Below are 16,683 nucleotides of genomic sequence, written 5' to 3'. Positions count from 1 at the left end.
AATGGTGCATCTCATGTGCCACCCGCACAAGAGCCAGTCCAGGGGCACTGGCAACGATCTTACTTGGCTTGCCGGGTCTTCTCACGCACAGCACATTTCCAAAGGTCTCGGTCAGTAGTCATCGCCTCGGTGAGGCCCAATGTACGAAGGTCTTGCCTCACCACCTCAGCCCAGGTCTTCCTGGGCCTACCTCTTCCACGGGTTCCCTCAACTGTTAGGGTGTGGCACTTTTTCACGCAGCTATCCTCATCCATTCTCACCACATGTCCATACCAGCGCAATCGTCTCTCTTGCACACCACAACTGATGCTTCTAATGTTCAGCTTTTCTCTCAAGATACTTACACTCTGACGGGTATTCACATTGACATTACACATCCAACGGAGCATACTGGCTTCATTCCTTGCGAGCTTACGTATGTCCTCAGCAGTTACAGCCCATGTTTCACTGCCATGTAGCATGGCTGTTCGTATGCATGCGTCATACAGTCTGCCTTTTACTCTGAGTGAGAGTCCCTTTGTCGCCAGCAGGGGTAAGAGCTCTCTAAACTTTGCCCAGGCTATTCTTATTCTAGCAGCTACACTTTCAGCGCACCCACCCCCACTACTAACTTGGTCGCCCAGATAGCGGAAGCTATTGACTACCTCTAGTTTTTCACCCTGGAATGAGATAGAAGTTGTTTCCTGTTTGTTTACAGTCTTTATTGCACCTGAACATCTGCCACAAACAAAAACTAACTTGCTAGTTAACCTGCCTTTGATGTTGCTGCACCTCTTATGTGTCCATAGCTTGCACCGGGTACATCTTATAGAGTTACTACCTACTCCTTTTCTACATACTGAGCAGGGCCATCTACCTGAAGGGGTTTGTGTTTTATCTACCTTCCTACTTATTAAGATTTTGGTTTTAGCTGGGGTGACTCTAAGGCCCTTCAATTCTAGACCTTGCTTCCACACCTTAAACTTCTCCTCTAGTTCTGATAGTGACTCCGCAATTAGGGCAAGGTCATCAGCATAGAGGAGCTCCCAGGGGCAACCTGTCTTGAACTCCTCTGTGATTGCCTGGAGGACTATGATAAATAAGAGGGGGCTGAGGACGGAACCTTGGTGGACCCCTACCTCTACCCGGAATTCATTGCTGTACTCATTTCCAACCCTCACCTTACTGGCAGCATCTCTGTACATGGCTCGCACAGCTCTCACTAACCATTCTTCTATCCCAAGTTTCCTCATTGACCACCAGATAAGGGATCGGGCGACCCTGTCAAAGGCTTTCTCCATGTCAACGAAAGCCAGGTACAGAGGTTCATCCTTAGCTAGGTATTTCTCCTGCAGCTGTCTCACTAGAAATAAGGCATCAGTAGTGCCTTTACCTGGCACGAACCCAAACTGCATCTCATCTAAATTGATTCGCTCCCTAATTAGTTGGGCTATGACCCTCTCTGTAACTTTCATAACCTGATCTAACAGCTTGATGCCTCTGTAATTATTTGTATCTAAAGCGTCACCTTTACCTTTGTAGCAGTTGACTATGATGCTGCTACACCAGTCATTGGGTATGACTCCTTCGTGTATCACCTGGTTCGTAATACGGGTGACTAGGCTATAGCCAACACTGCCAGATATTTTGAGCATCTCTGCAGTGATTCCTGATGGGCCGGGGGCTTTCCCGGTCTTCATACTCTTAATTGCTTTATCTACCCGGTACTATCAACTCGGATAGCTGGTCCCTCTATTGGGTCGACATACGGCAGGCTCTCTTCCTCCCATTCATTCTCTTTATTAAGCAATCTATCGTAGTGGCATCTCCAAACCTCTTTCTTTGCATCCTCATTTAGTGCAAGCGTACCATCATCCATGCGAACACATTTCTCTCCTACAACATCACTATTCTCTCTCCTACACTGTCTTGCACATATATATATATATATATATATATATATATTTCGTATGTGTATTTCGTGTATATATATATATTCACACACACACACGTATGTATGTATGTATGTATGTATGTGTGTGTGTGTGTGTGTGTGTGTGTGTGTATATTTGTGTGTTTGGCCCCTACCACTGCTTGACAACTGCTGCTATTGTATTTGTATCTCCATAACTTAGTGCTTCAGCAAAAGAAACTGGCAGAATAAGTACCAGGTTTTAAAAATGTTCTGGGGTCGATTTGTATGGCTATGACCTGATGGTTGTAAAAGGTTAAAAAATACACATATATAGAAACCAACATCTACTACAAACCAATGACCTCCAAGCAGTTTCTACTATTTCCTTCATACCGCACAAATCAAACCGAATTTTCCATTTAACCTAGCTAGGAGAATCTGAACAATTGTTTCTAATTTGGATATTCAGGATAAAAGACTCCTTGAATTAAAACAGGCATTACTTGAAAGAAAGTTCTCATCAAATCTAATAGAGAATGGAATAGAATGTGCCAAAGCAATAGACATTGAAAAATTAGGAAAAGTCAAAACCAGTTTAGACACCTCAAAAACTCTTATCTCTAATTGCAGCACATACAGTAAGTAACTGTAGAATATGTGGTGATGGGAAAGAAACAAGTCATATTGTCTTTGGCTGCCCAGTCTTGACCAAGAAGGAACATATCCACAGACATGACAGTGTTTGGACTTATATACTCTGGAAGTTGTGCCAGCATCATTGAATAACAGCAGAAAAAAGATGGTATAACTTGAGAAGGGTCTCAGAAAATGGCATGGCAACCATACTCTGGGATATTCCAAAACACATAGATAGGGAGATCAAAGCTAACTGATTAGATATTGTCTTAGAGACGAAGAAAAATATTAACTCCTAATTGACATATCTGTCCCAATAGATGACATTTTATTTCTAAAAGAAATGAAAAAGCTACCAAAATACAAAGATCTGGAAATAGAGACAACCCAAATGTGGGACTTGAAAACAGAAGCAGTCCTTATAACAACATGCAGACAAATACATAACTAAAATCCCAAGACTTATGAATATATGTAAAATACAGAAGATAGCAATGCTAGACAGTACATGTCTTACATAGAGCACTGTTGGTGCAGTTGAAATAACTACAAAAACTACTGCATGTACCCAATGAAAGCACGCAATAAAAACAGGACTGTTGAATAATAACAATAATAATAGTAATTACGATTTCAAATTTTTGCACAGGGCCAGCAGATTTTGAGGGGAGAGGAAGTTGATTACATCAACCACAGTGCTCCACAGGTACTCATACCATCAACCATAATAGGATGAAAGGCAAAGTCAACCTTGGCAATGCTTGAACTCAGAATGTGAAAATAGGTGAAATACCGCTAAGCATTTTTGTTTGGCTTCCTAATGCTTTTACCAGCTTTCTGCCTTAATAATAATAACAATCCTTTCTACTATAGACACAAGGCCTGAAATTTGGTGGGAAAGGGGACAAGTATATCGACCCCAGTACTTAACTGGTACCAATTTTATCCACCCCAAAAGAATGAAAAACAAAGTTGACCTCAGGAGAATTTGAACTTAGAATGTAAAGATGGATGAAATGCTGCTAAGAATTTTGTCTGCTGTGCTAATGATTCTGCCAGCTTACTGCCTTAACATCTTAATAATCCTTTCTTCTAAAGGCACAAGGCCTAAAATTTTGGAGGAGGGGACTAGGCAATTACACCAACCCCAGTATTTCATTGGCATTTAATTTATTGACCCTGAAAGGATGAAAGGCACAGTCAACCTCAGTGGAATTTGAACTCAGAATGTAGCAATGGGTGAAATAACGCTAAGAATTTTGCCCGGCGTGCTAATGATTCTGTCAGTATAATAATAATAATAACAATAATAATAAGAATAATCTTCACTACCATCACCATAATCTTCACTCATTTGTCATGTAGTATATATCATCTATAAATATACACATGTAAAATGTATATGTATTATGATATACAATACATAGCAGATGTATATGACATCTAATATGACATCAGATGAGGAAAACAACTCTTGTCACAAGAAAAAAGGAGAATTTATAGTTTGATTTGTATTAAAAGGAATAAAGTTTATCCAAAATAATTGATTGTTAAGTATTGTACCTGTCTGGTGTTGTAAGTACAAATACATTGACAACACAAGATAATGTGAAAAAAAAGTCACTCCAGCATCTTGGGAAATTCGAGACAGTCTTATGATCATATGACTGTTAGACAATAATTTCAGATGAAGTGCTAATCTTGACAAGTTATTAACAATGAAAATAAATTGCAAATAACCACACAAGTAATGTGACAGATAAATTAATGAGTCATTTAACTGGCACTCTGTTGGTTATGATGACAAGGGTCTCTGTAGATCCAATCAACGGAACAGCCTGCTTGTGAAATTAACATGCACGTGGCTGAGCACTCCACAGACATGCATACCTTTAAAATAGTTCTCAGGCTGATTCAGTGTGACACAGAATGTGACAAGGCTGGCCCTTTGAATTACAGGTATCATTTAGTTTTGCCATGCTGAGAGGACTGTAGCAATGAGAAATAGTGTCTTGCTCAAGGATACAATGTGCTCCCAGACATCAAACTCATGGCTTTATGAGTGTGAGGTGCATACTCCTAACCACTAAGCCACATGCCTTCACATGTGTCATTTAATGTGTTCTTGATAGAGTTACAGTCATTCAATAACTTGTGGTTCTAAGTTCAAATCCTGCACAAGTCAATGTAGTTATTTATGTTTTAAGTTTGATGAAGTAAGTATCCAAATCTTTCACTATTTTCTTAGTAGCTTAGTTTATACCAGGTTACTTGAATTTCTAGGTGTTCAGCTACAACCAAAATTGTCATTTACATGATTTACATCATGGAACATAGATGTTAAATGATGAAGTTGATATGTATATGTGGATGTGAGTGTGTTCGTTTGTGTGAGTGTGTGTGTGTGTGTGTGTGTGTCAGTGTGTATACACAAACACCCATTATTATTATTTATATTATTATTACTGAGTGAGAGAGTAGAGCATGCCATCAAAGTGATACTGGGGTACAAATATATGAAACCCAATATACCCATCATGACTACCCGTCTGATAAGGGTACACCAGGCACATGCATTACAACCATATGTGTGCAACATAGTGATCTCATATCAAGATAAACAACACATAACCTTTCAGGTGGGGCCCAGTTAGAATTTTCTTCAGGTCAAGTAACTCATCCCACTCAAAAGGTCCCTGAATAAGGTTTGTTTAGGAATGATGAACAAAACACCCATGGTTCCAGAGATGAATTATTCAAACACCAAAAAATTCCTCTCAACACATGACACTATTCCAATTTCCTTTATATTCCTTTTATGTCTTCTGATACTGTTCTCAAGGACCCAACAATAATTGGCACTATCTTCACCTTCTTCATTTTCCAGAACCAGGCTATTTCGTACCTAAAAGGGTTCTATATATCTATCTTTTCACCTTCCTTCTTGATTATTCATGGACCAAGGGAGCATGCAACGTCAACTATATAACATATGTGGTGTCCTTGTCCGCCACCACTAGGTCTGGTCTGTAATGCTCTAGCACCTGATCTATTTGGATTGGTAAATCCCAGAAGATTTTGCTAGTCTCCGACTCTGCAGTTTGTGCTTACACCTTGTCTTGCCTCTCTCTAGCCCCTGCTTTTCGTACAGTTTCCAATGTAGCACTTTTGCTACCTGGTCGTGTCGCCACTTGTAGTGGTCTTGGGTGTCAAAGGCATTCGTTCGTGATATAGGCAATGGTTTCATCCACTCTATCGCAGATGCGGCACAGTGGAGACACTTGCTCATTGCTAAGGTTGACCCTCCAGTTCATGGTCAAAGCTTGGTCTTGCGCTGCCAGTATAGTGCTCTCAGTCTCTTTTTTTTTTAGGGTTCCTTTCATCAGCCAATTCCACCTATTTTTTCCAGCAACTTCTGTTGTGGCTACATGGAATTGATTGTGTAGTCCCTTCTTGCGTAATTCTTCTTTATGTCCTTTTTGTACTTCTTACTTTGTTTTCCCTTTTTCACTGCTCTCAATACTCCCTCGTTCCTAACTGCCTCTTGCAAGGTTTCCTTACTTTGGGTTAGGTATCTCATTAAGCTCTCAAGTTCGATATGCACACAATCTTCTACACTTATCAGTCCCCTTCCTCCATTTCCTCTCTACATAGGTGATCAGCATCTGCATGTGGATGATGGGCTCTATGCATTAAGTGCTTTCTTGACTTCTTGTCCATCTCCTTTAGCTCCTCCTCTGTCCACTTCAGGATTCCAGCACCATACTGAACTACTGCGAGTGCGCTTGTGTTTATTGCTGAAATTATATTTTCTGGCATTCAGCTTTGAAGCCAATATTTTTCTCACTCACTGCAGGTACGCTCTTTTTTTTTTTCTTTTCTTTCTTGTTGTGGTGTTTGATTTCATCTGTCTCAAGTATTCCTAGGTATCTATAGCTGGATTGAGGTTGAATTGCCTTCATGATTTCACCACTCAGCAACCATATGCCTTCTTTCCTGACAAGCTTTCCTTGTCTCATCACCATCGTAACACATTTTGAGAGTTCTAACTCCATTTTAATATCACTGGAGACAATCTGCACAAACTGGACTAAGCTTTCCAGTTCTGCTTCAGTTTTGTGAATAGCTTCAGGTCATCCATGAATAGCAAGTGGTTTAGTTTTCTCTTACCGCTTCCCAGATCATAACCCTGTTCCCTGTAGTATTTCACTCAAGGGGATCATTCCCAGCATGAATATAAGTGGAGATACACTATTCTCCTGGAAGATTCCTTTCTTGATTTTCACCTTTCTTAGTACTTCCTAGTGCTTCCCTGCTGTCAATTCTGTTCTCCTGTATTTCATGCTATTCCATATAAGGTTTTTCATATTCTCTGCTACTCAATACATTTCCATTGTTCTTATTATCCAAGAGTGTGGTATATCATATCATATGCTTTGCAATAATCAACCCATGCCATGCTCAGGATGTATGTTTTCTTTTGCAGTTCCTGATAATTAGATTATCAATTAACAGCTGATCCTTTGTTCCCCAGCTCCTTTTTGTAGCACCCTTTCTGTTCAGTGGGTAGCAGCCCACTTTTTTCCAAGTATCTGAGCAGTTCACTGGCCAAAGCACCTGACATTAGTTTCCACATTAGCAGAAGGCATGTTATTAGTCTATGAATGTGAAAGATTTATGGGTGTGTAAATTTAATTTTTTAATTGAAATACAACAACAATAAAAAATATATTTAATTTAAGGAGATGGAAACTATGAAATTCCTTTTGGGGTCTTTGATATTTTTTCCTTACCTCAATGATGCCAGTGGCATATATAAAAAGTCCCCTTAGAATAAAAAGTGTAGAATTATATTACCACTCTCAAATTAGAGAAACAAACACACATAACATTTTTTTTAGAACTTCATTGCATGAGACCGATACCATGAAATTCCTCAAATTGACTCCTATCATTTAAGCTTAATTAAAATATAGTTTGTTTGCAAAATAAAGTTATCTATACGTAAATACAGTTTTTTGTCTTATAATTTTTTGTGATATTTTACCTCACAACTTTTTTGATACACATTTTTATTGCATGGGACAAAAACTATGAAATTCTTCAATCTTTCTTCTATCATTGAAGCTAAGATAAATATATTTTTCTTTTAAAATAAAAAAGATATTTAGATCTAAACTTGATTGGTGGCCTTATTTACTCTCCTATAACATCACTACAAATTTTGATGTAAACTTTTTTCTACTGGACCAAATCTCAATTTTTTTATGCCAAAATGTAGCTAGGGACAAGTCCTCAAAAATGTCAACAGTGTTCCATTTAGTTAAGAATTGAATTAGTGACAAGCTCTAAAAGCTGCTGCATGTAAGTAAATTGTGGCCTTAAGAATATTATTCAACTACTACCATAGTTGAATGATATGCATATACATAGGAATTAATCTTCTCTTTTCGCTCCTTTGTACCACATGAGTTCAACTCACCTCCTCTCTGCATCCGACACCAACCTCACCTCCTCTCTGCATCTGACACCAACCTCACCTCCTCTCTTTATGACACCAACTCCACACACACTAGCAGTGACCACTTCTCAGCACCCACACCACACATCATCATGCACACACCATCATCTACATCCCACACACTGTTATCCACACACCCACACACCATCTTCAATAGTGTCACACATATACCACTATATGAGCAGCCACACACACTGTTTAACTTAGTACACACACCACACAAGCACATAACACCTGAACACAGACAATATATACACACACATGCAGCATACATAGACAAAGATAACTTTCACCCACATACATACATCATACACACTGTTTGATCACAGACACACATGTGCACACATCACGTGAAAAAACACACGTCAACTGCTACACACACAAACACACAAATCAGAGTCACTCGCCCCTATTCACACACACACAGTTATGCATTCACTCATGCCATTCTCACAAACACAAGCCAGATGCAACCTCAAAAACTGGTTTATCAGTCAGCATCATTAGACTGTGGCCGGCATAATGGAATAGGAGCTTTATTTGCATATTCAAAACGTTTCCTGTAAACAAATTTGAAAGATATCTATCTATCTATCTATACACACACACACACATATATATATTACTAATTTAGAGACGAACCCCCACTCTACAACTCAGTCAACTCAGAACCCGTCCAAATCCATGCTGTGAGGCATATACCATCTTAATATATCTAAGATTTTAATCTAAAAATTTAAATTAAATAATATATTACACAAATAAATCATATAAATAAATCATAGAAATATTAATTTTTTTTTAAATTTAAAAGTTAAAATTATAAATTGGACAGTAAAAATTAATACGATAATATACAGTATAGAAGTATAGATGTAAAAAGTTTGTGCTAGTATATAGAATACGCGCGTTTCATGACTGAAATAGGACTATATAAAATTATAAACAAATTCTATCCGAGTTCATTAGAATGGGGAAATGATTTTACTCCCCAAATCAGTCACTTTTCTGGTCAAATCCCTAAAATACCTTTAATCATTCAAGGAATAAACATAAACACGAGAAATATATATATATATATATATATATATATATACATACATATATAAAGATACAAAATCTGTAAACTAATCCCTACATTAACGGTATTAATATAATTATTGAGAGTTACAATCTAAAAATATTGAAAAAAGAGTATTATAGTAAACAAGGTTAAAACATTATGGAATAAGTAGATAATAGTAAAACAATGTGTTAGTGTATACAGTTACTAAAAGACGTATGTCAATATTGCTTATAAAATTAAAATTAAAATAAGAAAACATGACTTATCTGCCGGTGGGTAAGTGTAGACTAAATCAAAATGACTGTATAGAATCTATACTAAAAGGTCACGTGATAAATATGGTGTCTATTACCCAGAAGTACATGCGTATTATAATTTCTAAAATAATAACGAAAATATCGAAAAAGAAAATCTACCGAAAATAAAAAGATTCTTAAGGATTAAACATACTAAAATACTTAAACTTGCAAATTAACGCAGAGTAATAACTATACACATACGAAAATTCTATATTACGTAAACAATGCTATGAAAATTAATACTGAAAAGTCACGTGATAAGCATAGCGTCCATTACCAGAGGTAAACACGTATCATAATTACTAAAATAATAACGAAAATATCGAAAAAGAAAAACCTACCTAAAATAAAAAGTTTATTGAAGATTAATAATACTAAAATACTTAAAACTCTCAGATTTACACAGAATAATAACTATACCAAATACTTAAAAAATGTTATGAAAACTTGTAAAAGATTGCTCATGTTATCGATGAAGACTTAAAGTAAAGGTAGTTATGTGTTTCTATTTGCATAACATTGAGATGATTAAAGTGTATTCTAAAGCTAATTTGATGTATCTTACGCTACTGATCATAACTATAAGTTGGTACCTAATCCTAGGTTTAAGTAAATAAGTTAGTTATCTAAACTTATTATATAAGTAATTTAATTTATGTCTGAATTTAATATTACGTTCATCGTGGGAGTTAATCAATTTTTTATTGGCTAATAATATCTCTTTAAATTCATTAGTACATACTAAGCAGAATTGATTCCCTATCCTATATGATTTAGCCTTGCAAACTATTTCCCATTTTAACTCGTATTCTATTCTCTTTGATTTAAGTTCCCTAATATATTTACTAAGGCCCATAGAGTTCATTAAATTTCTGTTCTTAAAAGAATTCATAAGTTGGGCCACTCGGAATTTAATTTTATTGGAAGTCGATCCAATGTAAGTAGTATTTATGTTATCATTATTACTACAGTTATTATCCTTCAAAATCACTATACATTTGTATACTACGTCCTCAACGTTACATCTATTTTAAAATTTACATTTAGTCCTATCTCTACAATTACAATCAATTATATTTTGGACTTCAATGGAGGTATTACTTAATTTATTATTGTAAAACTTATTTAATTTAAATTTATTAAAGGATGAAATGATATTGCCAACATTATTAGTGGTAGAGTAACCAACTCCAAAATTATTGCTAGAAAATGTGTCCTTATATTTCTTGTTGTCTTTAATAAATATCTTAATTATATTTAAAATCTCTTTAATAATGTTAGTTTTTACCTGTATCCCATAGGGAATTATTAACCATATTTTATTCTTCTTATTATTATTACTATGAGGTTTTTTGTTCATATTACTACCTATCTCTGGCTTTAGGTGGTTCTGTATACTGTGTATTCGTCATTTAAGTTACCTTTTAAATTATAATTATATTTAGAATTGTTGAAAAATTTAATATCATGATTATATCCCGCCTTATGAAACGCTTCATTATAATATAGTGCATGTTTATTGAATATCTCATAGTTGGAAGAAAGTACTGAAATTCTTTTCCCTATATTATTTACTAATGCTTTCTTAATAGAAGGTGGATGGTTACTCTTAACGTTAATATATTTCAGGTTTTCGTTAATTTTATGGTAAGGTTGGGTTATACCTGTTATTAAGTTGAAATTTACATCTAAGTAGTTGACATTGCTATATTCGTTATTAATTTAAAAACCTAAGCCCATTTCTTTTAAAGAAACTGTAAATTTTCTTCTTATATATTTCTAAAGTTCTATTCGTGCTATTTTTCGTTATTAGCAAGAGGTCATCTCTGTATAATCCACCCTCTAATTTAAGATTTTCTAATTGGAGTTCTGTTAATAAATAAATTCCTACTAGGTCTATAACCTGAGCAGAGTCCAGTGATCTCATAGGGATATCAAAAAATCCCTGGTATCTTTTCTAGCCCACAATTTATTATTGTACCTAATAAACGATTTTTTCGCCATTTTTACTACCTTAAATTCCTCCTTAGTCATTCCCACCTTATTCATAGCATATATTAAGGCCTTATTAATCACTATTTCATTAACAGATGAATAATAATCCTCTATGTCTATTTGGATAAATTTGTAACTACTACTGTCTTTAATATCTTTAAACCATTTAAAATTATTATTAATGCTACTCCAGAGTTTCAGGTAATTTAGGTTATTTAGTTTATTAATATATTTGTCTAAAATTAACTTACTTAATTTCCCTAAATCCGATTTACTGGGACATATTAGTCTTACTTTAGGGTCCGAGTAGAAATTGTCTTTATGATCCTTTATAGTTATCCTAGGGTGCATCGGTACATATGGTTCCATTTTATTGTCTATCTCATATTTTTCCATGATTAACCGAGTGGCTTTATTAATATTATAAATGGTATCTTCCGGGACAATTTTATATTTTTTATTTATTTCCTTTCCTAAAAGTTTATCATATAATTTTGTATCTAACTTATACAGGTTGCCAGTTTTATCAGATTGTACTACTATTCCCTCGACATTACGCATTTCTTTTATTTTAATTCCTAAGTTTCTTAAGTATTCATTATGTCTGTTTGGGTATTTTTAAAACTTAATGTTGTTAACCACCTTCCAAATTTTGTCTTCCAGGGACTAAATTTCCCTATTATATGGGGATTCCCTTTTAGTTTTAAATTGAGAGCTTATATAATTGGTATTCTCTACATCTTTAATGTTGGCAATGTTACAGTTCTTATAGTGAGCTATCCATTTTATTCTATTAATAAACTCCTTTATATTATTAATAAGTTTAATGGTATATTCCCTTTTAAATGGAATAGGGATGTCCTTCAATGAAGATTCCCAGAGTAGTGGTTCAATCCTACCTGTAAGTTCCATAATAAACGAAAATCGAAGGTAAAACCTAAAACAATAGTCGTATTATAAATACATTAAAAGTATTATAGTAATAATAATATTAGAGAATGAAAAATTTATTCCAACCTTACAGGCAAAAATTGGTATAATATTACACCGGGTTTCCTAATATATAATATATATGTATATTACTAATTTAGAGATGAACCCCCACTAATTGTAGAAATAATCATGTTTATTGCTAATGAAACAGACACTGATTACAAGATTGGGCTTTTCTACTTTTTATTCTCACTATGTCTGTGCAATAACATTAATCTTTTATACTTTACATTTATATAACATAGACAATGTTTATGCAACATATGTACTCTTTGCATAACATGCATAGCAATCACATGATACACATACTATCTACATACCGTTAGCATAATATACATACCATTTATATATCATTAATACCATTTATACAACATACTACTTACATGAAATGCATATGCAAAAAACAACATAGCTTCTGCTTGCAAGTGATTATGACTTGGTGACATGCACCAGATTTTTGCTAATTGTTTAGGGTGTCTGAGTAGCTGCATGCAAACATAGATGCCTTGGCCATTCCACTATTGATCAGTGGAACTTCAAGAATGGTAAAGCTAGAGGGAGAGAGGGCTGCACCAACATTTAGCTGGCACTAATTTCCAGTTGAATAGATCAGAACAACCTAAAGTTAAGTGCTTTGCTCAAGAACACAACACTCTGCCAAATTTAGGAACTGAACCTACAACCTTATGACTGTAAACTCATACCCTTACTATTATGCCATGCTTCTTCATAACATATATACCATTTATTTAACAGTTAAAAGCACTTTCAAGTTAAAGTGCATACAACAAATAATTTCAATAATGGCTAATTCTTTCTATCAAATATTTTCTTTTAATACTCACAGTCATTATTTTAGGGGAATCCAATATGAATTTATCAATGTTCTGTAAAGAAATTTCATGTTTTTGAGCTGATAGCGAAGCTTCTTGGAAATTGTGAGTGAGCTTAGCTTTACAGGTCAGTAATTTCTGAAAAAAAAAAAAAAAAAGCTTTAAGAAACTGTCATCAGCATTATTGTTTTCATCAACACCAACACCACCACCACCACCACCATTATATTAGAAGAAACAACAACAAAAGGGTAGATGTATTGGACAATAAAAAAAGATGTTATGGTTGCAGTTGGAATACCTTTCATGATAGATGCATTTAATCAGAACTAACTTTAAGTAAAACAAAAACAGTAACAACTATAACTTCTACCCTCTCCTTTAATACTGACATCACAATTAGCAGCAACACTGTCATATTCTTCATGGCTAGTGGATTGGCAGCACAGTTAAAGTGTTGGATAAAATGCCCTACAGTATTAGTTTCAACTCTTTATGTTCGCAGTTCAAATCCCACTAAGGTTAAATTTACTGTTATTTTTCTCAGAGTGAATAAAATGAAGTAACACCTTACCTTCATTATGCAATGACAAAGAAATAATGATTAAAGATGAAAATTCCCAAATTCCCAGAAAAAACCTCACAGGTAAAAGAGGTTAAAAAAAATCACAGAAAAGAAAAACCTCGACATAAAACAATGGGGACAGGTAACCTTTTATCTTTTATTTGCTTCAGTCATTACATTGCGGCCAAACTGGGGCACCACTTTGAAGAAATTTTATCAAATGAATCGACCCCTGTACTTATTCTATCGGTCTCTTTTGCTGCACCACTAAGTTACAGGGTATGTAAACACACTAACACTAGTCAAGCAGTGGTGATGGCAAACACATACATGCACGTATGCACACACACACGAGGCGCTTCTTTCAGTTTCCATCTACCAAATTTACTCACAAGTCATCAGTCAGCCCAAGGCTGTAGTAGAAGACACTTGCCTAAGTAAGCTACTTTGCAGTGGGAGTGAACCTGAAACCATGTGGTTCAGAAGCAAACTTCTTACCACACAGCCACATCTGTGCCTATGAGAGGTAAGGAGAATTTATTTTTTCTGAATGGCAATGACATACCTCCTCAGAAAATTAATGGGAAAAGTTAAGAGAATGAAGATGAACTAAGATTCACTATTCCTTGAAAACTAACAGTTAATAGTCTAAAGTTCACATCCCTGGTGCCATGGACTCCCTGAAGAACACAAGAACAATTAGGTTCAGAATATAAATAAAATGCAAAAGACAGATTATTCATGAAGTTAAAATTATAACATTATACTAAACTTAAAAGAGATTGCAATCATTGGCATTTCTCAATACCAATCATCGTCATCATCGTTTAACGCCCGCTTTTCATGCTGGCATGGGTTGGACGGTTTGACTGAGGACTGGCGAGCCAGGTGGCTGCACCAGGCTCCAATTTGATCTGACAGAGTTTCTACAGCTGGATGCCAACCACTCCAGAGTGTAGTGGGTGCTTTTATGTGTCACCGGCATGAGGGCCATTCAGGCAGTACTGGCAACGGCCACACTCAAATGGTGTTTTTTACATGCCACCGGCACAAGAGCCAGTTCAGCGGCACTGGCAATGACCTCACTTGAATGCTGTTTCTCACATGCCACCAGCACAAGTGCCAGTAAGGTGATGCTGGTAACGATCACACTAGAATGGTGCTTTTTGCATGCCACTGGCAGGAGAACCAGTCAGCGACCCTGGCAACAATCACACTCGGATGGTGCTCTTAGCGCTCCACTAACACGGATGCAAGTCATGTGGTGCTGTCATCGAATTTGATTTTGATTTCACTCGCCTCAACAGGTCATCGCAAGCAGAGTTTAGTGTCCAATGAAGGAAAGGTATGCATAAGTGGGCTGGTTACACCACTGGCATAGGCCACAGGTTATGGTCTCACTTGGCTTGCTGGGTCTTCTCACACACAGCATATTTCCAAAGGTCTCGGTCATTAGTCATTGCCTCGGTGAGGCCTAATATTCAAAGGTCGTGCTTCACCACCTCATTCCAGGTCTTCCTTGGTCTACCTCTTCCACAGGTTCCCTCAACCGCTAGGGTGTGGCACTTTTTCACACAGCTATCCTCATCAATTCTCACCACATGACCATGCCAGTGCAGTCGTCTCTCTTGCACACGACATCTGATGCTTCTTAGGTCCAACTTTTCTATCAAGGCACATACACTCTGTAGGGTATGCACACTGACATTACACATCCAGCGGAGAATACTGGCTTCATTCCTTGCAAGGTTACGCATATCCTCAGCAGTCACAGCCCATGTCTCACTACCATGTAGCATGGCTGTTCGTACACATGCGTCATACAGTCTAACTTTTACTCTGAGTGAGAGGCCCTTTGTCACCAGCAGAGAAAGAAGCTCTCTGAACTTTGCCCAGGCTATTCTTATTCTAGCAGCTACACTTTCAGAGCACCTACCCCTGCTACTGACTTGGTCACCTGGGTAATAGAAGCTAGCAACTAGTTCTAGTTTTTCTCCCTGGAATGTGGCAAAAGTTGTTCTCTGTACATTTTCAGTGTTTATTGCTCCTGAGCATCTGCCACATACAAAAATTATCTTCCCATTTAACCTTCTTTTGATATTGCTGCACCTTTTATGTGTCCATAGCTTACACTGGGTACATCTCAAATAGTTTCTACCGATGCCTTTTCTACAGATCAAGCAAGGCCATCTACCTGAAGTGATCTGTGGTTTGTCTGCCTTCCTACTTATTAGGACTTTGGTTTTAGCTAGGTTGACTCTAAGGCCCTTCAATTCTAGACCTTGCTTCCACACCTGAAACTTCTCTAGTTCTGATAGTGACTCAGCAATTAGAGAAAGGTCATCAGTATAGAGGAGCTCTCAGGGGCATTTTGTCTAGAATTCTTCTGTTATTGCCTGGAGGACTATGATAAATAGGAGGCTGAGGACTGAACCTTGGTGGACACCTACCTCTACCCGGAATTCTTCACTGTACTCGTTGCCATCCCTCACTGCCATCTTTGCCTAGGTATTTCTCCTGCAGCTGTCTTACTAGAAATATGGCATCAGTGATGCGTTTCCCTGGCACAAACCCAAACTGCATCTCATCTAAATTGACTCTCTCCCTAATTAGTTGGGCTATGACTCTCTCCTTGACCTTCATTACCTGATCCAACAACTTGATACCTCTGTAATTATTTGTATCTAAAGCGTCACCTTTACCTTTGTTGAAGTTGACTATGGTGCTGCTACACCAGTCATTGGGTATGACTCCTTCATGTATCACCTGGTTATCTATACAGGTGACTAGGCTATAGCCAACACTGCCAGATATTTTAAGCATCTCTGCGGTGATGGGCTGGGGGCTTTCCCTGTCTTCATACTCTTAAATGCTTTATCTA

The 16,683-nt window shown here is 36.6% G+C and overlaps 1 protein-coding gene across 1 annotated transcript in view; it reads right to left on the bottom strand.

Annotated features, from left to right (window-relative positions):
• The window catches only part of LOC106883723 (dynein beta chain, ciliary), a 362,109-nt gene that overhangs the window by 69,488 nt on the left and 275,938 nt on the right, over window positions 1-16,683 (bottom strand). The window contains exon 72 of the mRNA XM_089364269.1: window positions 13,250-13,375. Coding sequence (XP_089220395.1) covers window positions 13,250-13,375 — 126 coding nt within the window. The remainder of the gene's footprint in view (window positions 1-13,249; window positions 13,376-16,683) is intronic.

Source organism: Octopus bimaculoides, chromosome 16 (genome assembly GCF_046866305.1).
Source record: "Octopus bimaculoides isolate indiv1 chromosome 16, ASM4686630v1, whole genome shotgun sequence".
Lineage (NCBI taxonomy): Eukaryota > Metazoa > Mollusca > Cephalopoda > Octopoda > Octopodidae > Octopus > Octopus bimaculoides.
This window is presented reverse-complemented; position numbering and strand designations above follow the sequence as displayed.